Below are 9,924 nucleotides of genomic sequence, written 5' to 3'. Positions count from 1 at the left end.
GTGCCCCACCGCCCTTAGGCCTCGTCAGCACCCCACTGGCCCTCGCTGCTCCCCTGTCCCACCAGCACCCCGCTTTTCCCACCAGCGCCCCACTCTCCCTGCCAGCCCCCCAGGGGCCTTGCTGCGCCCCGGGCCCGGCCGGGCCCCGCTTACCTTACCAGCACCCCCTCGCTGTGCCCGGCTCACCCTGGCAGCGCCCTCCCTGCGCCCCGGGCCCCGCGGGAGCTGGAGCAGCAGGTCGGGCTTTGTCTCCCGTAGAAAAGCCACCCAACTTACCTTTCCAGTCCGCCGTGCTCGGCACCCACGCCCGGAAAGCAAACACGGATGGAAAGCCGCGGTGCGGCCCGACGCCGCTGCCCCCCGCCCAGCACACGGCCCGCGGCCGGGGGCAAGAGCTCTGCCTGGGTGGCAGAGGCAGCTTTCCCAGCAATTGGGAATTAATCCCTGCCTAGAGGAGAGCGACGACTAAAAGGCAGGCAGCTGGTGGCACCTTGTGCCTGTTGTTTGAGCAGGCCTTCTCCTTGGTTTATTGTGCAGCAGAGAGGAGCAAAGTCGAAGGACCAATTGCTCGTGCTCTAATTTATCGCACATGAAAAGGCAGCAAGGTTAAGTCTGTCCTGGCTCCAAGCATCAAATCAGAGATGTTTCCACATCCTTTCCTCACCCACCACCCTATGCACACCAGGTGGCACATACACAGTCAGGAAATGAAGGTGCTTAACTTGTACCTGGCTTTTAGGTAGTAACACTCAGCTCTTTGGGGCACAGCAGTGGTATGCCACTGTATTGCCACAGTGGAAGATGCAATTTCCATCCAATGTGCTGATTCATGCATGTTCTCCTCAAGCTGCTGGAGCTATGGACACAGTAAGAGCCTCATTTCTGTCAGCAGAGAATCCCTACTAGCAAACCAAGTTTCACAATAACTAATTCCACATGCCTCTCTCAGCCTTCCTAGACAAAAAAAAAAAAAAAGAAGTGTAAAAGAAGAAAAATTTATCGCTCTGACAGATGCGAATCTTTGATTCTTGGAAGCACAGTTTAGAAAATTATTTTTAGATGAAGTTTCTTCATCTAAAGTTAAGGGCAGCTGGAAGCCTGCAGTGTTTGACTGTATTTTTAAAAAATACTTTCATTTCTCATAATCCCTTCAAATGCTGTAAATAACTCTTACTTCAGAGAAAAGAGTCCTTTCAAAATCCATTTTCTGCTTTTCTACTTCTAGGGGATTTTTTAGCAGCAGAATGACCTGGCAGCTGGATCACCATGATGGGGCAGGCACAGGCTCTGTGCTAATTCTGCTGTACCAACTGGTCTTAGCACAATTCCTCCCTGCCCACAATCCAAGACCTGGCCTCTGTCTGGGCTGTCAAGTTCATAAGTGACAAAAGTGTGTAACAGCTCACTTAAAAATTTACTACTTCTTGTTGTTTATTACAAGAAGTGAAAACAAATGTGCTTTCCAAGCAGAAGGCAAAAGTTTGGCTACTAATCTTTTCATCAGATCATACAACATAATCTGACACTTTTTCTAAGTGAATTGGCAGAAACAACCCTGTGCAACCCCTCAAACCATCTGTCCCCATGTCTCCTAAGACAGATGCTCATTGCAGGTGATCAGTCTATGGATGTTCTGTTTCTCCGATGTGTTGGTACCACGTAATCCATTGGCAGAGATGATTTTCTTACCACTATTTTGGGTTCCTGTCTTCCACCCTGACATCAGCTTTCATGAAATTTGCAAAGCGTCATGATCTGCCTCCCTTTAAATTCAGAGTGAAAGCAGAAAATGGAAATGAGACTACATCCAGAAAGGAATGGACATAAGGACAATAGCAGCCACCTAGGACTCATTTCCTAAAAAAAGGCAAGAAAACCTTTCCCATTATACAGCTGTTGATTTTTTACCAAGGCTTGTATTTCAACTGAAGTGATTCTCACAGAGCAAAAAAGAAAACAGGTAAAATTTGATTTGACAATGTTTCTTTTATTCCCTCTGCACTGGGTGTTCCCCCTTTGCGGTATGGCACAGCTACAGAGCTTGGCATCTGCTGCTCCTCAGGACACATGTGCAGAGCCGAGCCCTTTCCCAAAAAAATTACCCACCCACCATGATAAAAGTAGCACTTCTCTCCCATGTTGAGACAACTGCTCTCGTCTCACCACTGTCTATATGGACTTGCAAACCTGTCCCAGTAATAAAACCCACAAATGTTCTACACAGTAGAGAAAAATTCATGAAATTCCTCAGGACGTCCAAAACCACCACAAAGACATTCCACCATTTTCATTTCTAGTCCTTTTTAAATAGGTGGTGATGAGTCATGGCCTCAAGATCATTTCCTTGAATCCAGATGGCACAACTTCACCACACTTGGCAACTTCGGATCACTTCTCGTAGAGCCTGTATTCCTTCCATGGTTTTGTCCTTTAAAGCCATGGCGAGGAGAACGGGTTTGTTCCCAGCTTCCTGCGACACGAATGCCACCAGGTTTTTGGCACAAACATGAACGAGGGGCTGAAAAGCAAAGGGATACAGATGTACACTCCTACAGATGAGAAAGCCCTCCTGCAGGAGTTAGGAGAGGAAGAATCCTGGACTGACGTGGAGAACCTGTTGATCCTGGACTCACATTGAGGAATTCCAACATGGTCAGCAAAGGTAAGCCACGGGACAGGGAACTTCAGAAAGCACTTTCTGAACCAGCTTAAAAGGGAAGAGTTTGGTCCCATGAGTGTGCCAGCCACCCACACCACCCTGAAACAACTTTACTTGAATTGAGTTCAGCACTGTCTGGGAAACTTGGAAACTCAGTACAGAGAATCTTTCCTTCCATAATCCTCCCACCTGAACTATGGCACCAGTGTTAAATTACATGAAATGCTGTGGATCCAAATGTCTTTATTTCCTTCACAGCCAGGTTTCTAAAGAAGTTTGCAAGCACAATTTTTTTTTGTTTAAAAATTTCTTCTGAAGAGGGGATGTTCCACTGACAAGCTCTAGAAAAAAGCTGTTATTTTTGTAATTCCTAGAGATCCCCAAATGGTGTTATATACACAGTTTTTGTATGCCTGGTGTTACAGACAGGTTGCTTTTTATTTTAATAGAATAATGAAAAGCAGAAATAAGTAGTGAGGCTGAAGGAGGCAAAAAAAAAGGGATATAACCTTTTCCATGAGCTTTCTTTAACAATAGATCAGAACAGCATTGACTATTTCATTTGGAAGGCACCTACAATGACATCTAGCCCAACTCAGAGCTGACCAGGTTAACACATTATTCAGGGGATTGTCCAAATGGCTCTTAAACACTGACAGGCACAGAGCCTCAACCACCTCAACCACCTCAAGCCTGTTAGAGCGTCTGACCATGCTCTTGGTGAAGAGGTGTTTCCTCATGCCCAGTCTCAACCTCATCCAGCACAGCTTTGAAGCACCCAGCTTGTCTAGGGTTTATGTGCACCCATAGCTGTGTGTCTGTTGGAAGGATGAGTTTGCTCGATTTTAGCTGCTGTTTGGAAGTGTGCAACGTCCCAAAGAAGGATGTTAGCAGTGACAAGCAGGAAAGCAGCAAACTAGTGAAAGTCTTTTCTTGAACTTTAGATCAGTTAGTTAAAATTATTTAAAAATAGAATGAACAAAGTAAACATAGCACTTCCCATCTCCAAATAAAACCCAAAATAAGCTTGGGGGTGGAGGTGGTCATCATTTGCAGATATCAAAGCAGAGAAAGCAAACTATGTCCCAAAAAAGGAAGGCTATTGCTCAAGAGAAAGAACTCCACAAGGGGAAGTTATGGATAGAATCAGGAACTTGTGCTGCTATAGCTTGTCTAGTTAAAGCTAGCAAGTAATATGTGATAGCTTCAACCCTGGTGGAAAGCCTCATAATCGTGTAGCTCTGTAACTTTCTGTTTTAATGTTTGACCAGTTGATGCTTTGTGAAACACATTTGCTTCTGCTTTCTCTCTAGCTTTGTGAAATGGTCGATAAAAACCTCATTTTGTTGAAGCAAAACAAATTACACTTTATCAGGGAAGGTGCTGGCAGGCACACTTGGGAGTGGGCAACTAAAGTCCATTATGGGGCTGGCATAGATGGGGAGGATGGGGGTGGGAAAACAGACCTGAAAAGGAAAACAAACTCACTGGAACAGAAACCCAAAAAGGTTATCAATGGCTGCATATTTAATCTTGCAACCCTTAAATCAACAGAGCTTTATCAAACTTTCCATAAACATGCAGAAGCAATCCATATCCTGTAGGACACAAAACAACAGATCGGCAAACCACTCACGGTTAGTTAAACTTTTATGTCCAAGAGCAGACGAGCACACATACTTTTCTGATGAGCCCCTCTTTCCTCATTTTAAAATTAATCTTATCACTATTCAAACACTGCTTAACTGCTGTGATTCATCAACTCCCTGGCAACTTGCACAGCCCCACCTACTACATTTCCCCCTTATCCTTGCTGCCTCTGCGTTCCACATCCGCTCTCACCTCACCTCATCCTTGCCCAGCAGCACCTTCGTGGTGAGCGAGGGCCTGCCCACGTTGTCGCCGATGGTGTTGGGGTCCACGTAGACGATGGTCCCCATCTTGCCGTACTGTGTGACCACCACGAGGACCGAGTTGGAGAAGGCCGTGCACACCACCTCCGTCGGCACCCCGTGCACCACCTCCTCTCGCTGCTTGGACGTCACGATGGGACTCGCTTCCATCGCTTCCGAAAAAGAACAAAACGACAACAACAGTATGACAACATTAGATTATAAAAACATGCGCCACGAGCTACAAAAAGACCGAATCCTTTCCATAACTTGAAATGCCCACGGTTAAGTTAATTTCAGTGCAAACCCGCACCCCTGACTGCGGGGGACTTCGCAGCCCCGCAGCGATGGCATCACAGCCCCCGCATGGCCCCGCTGCCTCTGACAGGGGCTCCCCTAGTGCGGATAGCTAGCACCCAGGGGGAAACCTCGAGCTCTGCTTTCCATCCCGGCTCCACCAGGCTTTTCCTGAGGGAGACAGGGAGACAGGCACCCCCATCCCGCCGGGCCGCGGCCCTCACCGCCCCTACCCTTGCCAGCCCCGCCGCGCCGCCGCTCTCCGCCCGGGCCCGCCCCGCCGTGGCGGAAGCGGCGCCTTTCTTTTCCTTTCCCTTCCCATCCCTCCCTCCCTCTCTCCCTCCCGCAGCCGGCGGGGGGCGATGGCGCAGGGCAGCCGCTGCCCTCACGGCCTGTCCCCTCCCCTTCCCTCAGCGCCGCCGCCATTACCCGCCGCGGCAAGGCGCCATCTCCGGCCCCCCCCGCGCGCTCTCCTCACGGCCCTTCGCCGGCCCCGGGCAGAGCTGCCGCACCCGGTCCCTTCTCCGCGGATGGTCCCCGGGGATGAACCCCTTCTCCGGGGCTGGCCCCCCTCTCCGGGGATTACCCCCATCTCCGAGGATGAACCCCTTCTCTGAGGATATCTTTCTCCGGGGATGAACCCCTTCGCCTGGTCCGGTCTCCACGCCCCGATTCACGCCCGGAATTGGGCAGGAATCACAGGGCAGAGCCCCCCTATGCCATGAGGGGTGGCTGTGAGGGGACAGGTGACCCTGGGGACCGAGAATGGCTGTAAATAGTGTTTTTCCCTCCATTTCCCCATGGGGTATGATTGCTTCCAGTACTGAGTTTTGTTAGGCCACACTTTGAGACCCCGTGTGCTTTCCCAAGTGGCTTATAAAGGGGGCTTGTGTAAACGAGGCAACTTTTTACATAAGCAGACAGAGCTAGGACAAGGTGAATGCTTTTAAACTTCAAGAAAAGAAATGTACCTTGGCTATTAGGACTCAGACTTCCCTATAAGGGTGCTGAGGCCGTGGCACAGGGTGCCCAGAGCAGCTGTGGTTGTCCCATCCCTGGAAGTGCCCAAGGCCAGGTTGGACAGGGCTTGGAGCAACCTGAGATAGTGGAAGGTGTCACCCACGACAGGGTGAAACAAGATGGTCTGTAAGGTCCTTTCCAATCCAAACCATTCCGTGATTCTATGAAAACAAGGGGGGTTTTGGTCATGGAAGTGGCCTTGCTATTAGCTGAGTGAGCATTGGCAGATGCCTGATGGAACTGTCCTGGGGGATAAAATAAAGACATCTGTGTGAGGACAGTGAAACCAAATGTGTCCGTCCCAAGTGCAAACATTAGTTTGTATTAATTATACCAAATTAATACAGCGCTATTTTTTCCCTTTGAAATACTGGCAGTCAAGAATAAAAATTTTGTATTCTAATTTATACAAAGCCCTGAAAATTGGCATTTCCCAAAAGTTTGCAGCCTCCCAGACTCCTGCAATTGCTGCATCTAAAATACAGTCAAAACCTGCATTCTCATGTTTTAGCTCTCCTTTATTAGCATCCTCCCCACATCCCAAATATCCTGGCCATGGGTGCAGCAATAGCTACCTGACCTGTGGGTTATCTGTTCAGGTAACATCTCCGAAGGACTTAATGAATGCTTCTTTTGTTTGTTTTGCATTGAAAGTTTTACCAAAACTTGGTTACAGAAGGAACACATAGACTTTGCGCTGAGAATCCTTTAAGGCACCGTTAGAGAGCAGCAGAGGTCCATGGAAAAGCTTTTAATTCAGCAGGTTATTTTTGTGGTTAATTCAAACAGAGACTCGATACCTTTTCGGTACTCTTTGCAGTCTGGCAAATAGTCTGTTTTCCAGCACTGAATAAACAGCATTCCTCTTTCTTGTTACCACAATCACTCGAGGCTTTGCCTGTTTGACAGAGATAATAGCAGCTATTGTCAGTAAAACCTCCTGACTCATAAAGAAGTTTATTCCTGTTCTGCCTTCTCCAGAGAGTAACTTTACTTCAGGACACAAAGGACTGGATTCTTCCTGCCATCCTTGCCAGACTTCATTTTATTTTTTACATGACAGGGGAACAAAGGGAGTCCACTGTAGTTCAGATTTACATGGAAACATGATTCTTTGCTGTTTTGCATTAGTTTGGGACAAAAAAAAAGTTGTCTTTCAGAGTTTCAGTCAATTAGATGTCTCATTTTGTCATGTAGCTGAGGTGGGATATAGCAAGCTGAAGCAACTGAGCACTGAATCCTCATCACTGAAAGTGAATATGTTAAAAAATGAGCTAAGGAGGAGACTCCTGTTTGTGTGATTGAGGCAGGGGATGGGGATTTGAGAATACACACCAGGACAGAATAAACACCAGGACCTTTCCTGAGGGGGACTGTCTGCCTGTCATCTGCTTCTTCTTTCTGCTTGTCACTTCTGGCTGAGAAGGGTCCGTATCCATACTCACACTCCTGGTTGCTATAGCACTTTACCTCCACAGATCCCTGATCACATTGCAAACGTTATTACGTTTAACTTCATAAACTGTCTTTCATCTTAACAGATTGTTAATATAACCCATTTTATGGTTCGAGGGAAATAAAGAACCGAGACCGACAGCAGTTTCAGAGCCATCAAATCCTCAGCTGGAGATTTCACAGGATTTCAAGATCCCTTCTTCCATTCCCATGCACTTGCTGCCAAAGAAACATAAGTCATGCATGTCACTACCTCAATTATAAGAGAAAATCAATGACTGTGCAGCCCCATACTTTGACAAGCAAAACTACTCCTAATATTGCAGCTTAATACCTTTATTATTATTTATTCAAGCAGTTCTGTGCTGCTTTTCTTTTTAAACTGCTTAAGAGCCTCTGTGTGTGTAGACTAGAAGGAGGCTGCTTTTATATTAGTCTTTGCATTTATCTGAACTGATTTTATAAGAGCATATGTGTAAGATCCACAGAGCATCAGAAATATTTCCCACTACTCTCAAACACAGACACACAGTGTTTCAGGACACCCATTAATAATCCCTGCTCTGGGGAGTGCCTCACTATCAAAGTGCTGGGTTGGTTTATTAGTTTACAGGTTATTGCTTCTCTAGTTTAGATTTCTCTCTTGTCTCTTTTATGATGCAGAATATAGACTGTGAGCTGGACCTCGGGTGCAGCTGGACTCTGGGCTGCGCAGCCGAGGAGAGAGGAAAGGAATTAGTTTGCTCCCTGATGCAGGAGCTGCTTGGGAATTATTCTGACCCTTGTTATAAATCAGGTACATGAAGTGGAGCTGCCTGTGAGTCCATTCCTCGGGCCAGACAATATCAGAACTCTCCTCTTCCCGTTATCACTGTCACAGCTAGGTCGAGGTGTGGGTGGTGTGGGGTTGTGTGAGGGCTCTCTCTATGGGGCCATTGTAAAAGGAGTAGAAGAATGGCAGAAATTCACCTCCTGGATTTCTCCTTTCAAACCATCCCCACTGCATTTAATTAGTCTGGAAGAGACCGTGTTCAGAAAATAATAGTGAATTGAGGCCCTGGGGGAGGCAGGGAGCAGAGCACACCTGGGGCTGTTTAGCCTAGCAGTCGGATCTCCCTGGCTGGCTCTCTGCAGTCAGGAGAGAGAGGCTTTTCCCTTTGGTGCAGAGTGGAAACAGCTTTGAACCCAACTGTCCACAGTCAGGAGTCACCCCTGCTGCACCTCGAGTTGGTTGGTTTATCTCTGGGTTTCTAGAGCTCCTCCTGATAGAGGTATGAGCCTGCCAAACATGACCACAGCTCAGCTGCTTCTGCACATGGGACATCAGGTGTGCAGGGGAGCCTGAGGCTGGGGTGTGAGCTGCTGAGGAGTTCAGATGTGTCCAGGATTAGGTGATACCTGAACAGCATCTTGGAATTAAAGCTCTGAGGCTCTCAGTTTATGTGGTCATATTTGGAAGGAAGATGAGGGGATTTTGGCTCTTTTGTGCGTAGGTCCCTTTTCTGTGCTCCCTAGGATAACAAGATTATCAGTTCTTATTCTGAGAGACAATTCTAAGAGGTTTGCTTTGTTCTGAAGTTGTCCCTATGACTCTTATTGTATGGAACATCTCTTATTTCATTGATTGTGTGAGAGGAAGGCTCAGCCAATCCATCAGGCATTGCAGAACCACTCCAACCTACTTTGTTGTTGATGAAACATTTTTTTTCCCAGTGTAGAATTCAGCCAGCAAAAAACATAGTCTTAGAAGAAAAAACAAACACAACACTTAAACCCAAATTGTTCCTTTTCTAAGTGAGCTGCACTCAGCTGCACATCTGAAATAGAAGTGCTGGATGTGCTTACATGCCTGAGACTGTCAGGTCATGCTATTGTTTTGGTTTCTCGCACTTGCAGCTTAGTAAGGAAGCAAGATGGGAATGTTCATTAATATTTGTGTCAATAGTAACAGCCCACATATGAGCACTAGCAGATTTTCCTGAGAAAGCTCAATGCACAGGGTAGGATTTAAAAACATGGCAGTAAGCCAGCATGCCCTGGCTGTGTCTGGAAACATCTAGGTAGCAATTTGACTGGTGCTCTGTGGAAGTTTTTTTTAGTCAGATTTAGCGACCTATAAATAGAGGAGTACTCCAGCCCTTGTAGGACTTTTTTATGCTGTGTCATTGGTGTTTTCTGAGCTGCTCTGCAGGCTGGAGAAGGAGGATTGCAGATCCATGGGGATAAGAGGAGAAAGGAGCAACCTTGGTGTTGGGGGAGAATTTTAGGGAGGGGCTCCTGCTGAGATAGCAGAGCATGGCAAGAGTGAAGCAAGTCACACCTGCTGAAAGACTTTCAGAAAGACTGCTGAAAACAGTTTTTGTGGTGCTTGATCTCAAACAGCAGTGTTTTTCATACATTCAGTACCCTTAAAACCAGCACATCTTAGATTTCTTAGCAAAAATTTCTGCAGAAATTATTTCAACAACCACTGAAATGAAAATTACTTTCTGGAAATGTATGAGATACACCCCCAGAAACACTCCAGACTACCTAAGAGAGCTAAAAGAGCTCCAGCTACCTAAAAGAGTCAGGATTACATCATGCAGACAACCTGGTGCT

The 9,924-nt window shown here is 46.9% G+C and overlaps 1 protein-coding gene across 7 annotated transcripts; it reads right to left on the bottom strand.

The window, feature by feature from the left end:
* Positions 1-1,878: 1,878 nt before the first annotated feature.
* Positions 1,879-5,411, bottom strand: PSMG3 (proteasome assembly chaperone 3). Of its 7 annotated transcripts, none has more exons than XM_041462760.1 (3): positions 5,278-5,411; positions 4,507-4,724; positions 1,879-2,518 (listed from the first exon to the last, which is right to left on the bottom strand). In XM_041462760.1, the coding sequence occupies exons 2-3, from the start codon at positions 4,720-4,722 to the stop codon at positions 2,366-2,368; spliced, it is 369 nt and encodes a 122-aa protein (XP_041318694.1). In that variant the 5' UTR covers positions 4,723-4,724; positions 5,278-5,411; the 3' UTR covers positions 1,879-2,365. The 7 variants fall into 7 exon arrangements, with proteins under 7 accessions (XP_041318694.1, XP_041318692.1, XP_041318691.1 ...); XM_041462758.1 differs by lacking the exon at positions 5,278-5,411 and adding an exon at positions 5,082-5,159; XM_041462757.1 differs by lacking the exon at positions 5,278-5,411 and adding an exon at positions 4,980-5,061.
* Positions 5,412-9,924: the final 4,513 nt, after the last annotated feature.

This window comes from Pyrgilauda ruficollis, unplaced genomic scaffold, assembly GCF_017590135.1.
Source record: "Pyrgilauda ruficollis isolate IOZ18807 unplaced genomic scaffold, ASM1759013v1 scaffold16, whole genome shotgun sequence".
In the NCBI taxonomy this organism is placed as follows: domain Eukaryota; kingdom Metazoa; phylum Chordata; class Aves; order Passeriformes; family Passeridae; genus Pyrgilauda; species Pyrgilauda ruficollis.
This window is presented reverse-complemented; position numbering and strand designations above follow the sequence as displayed.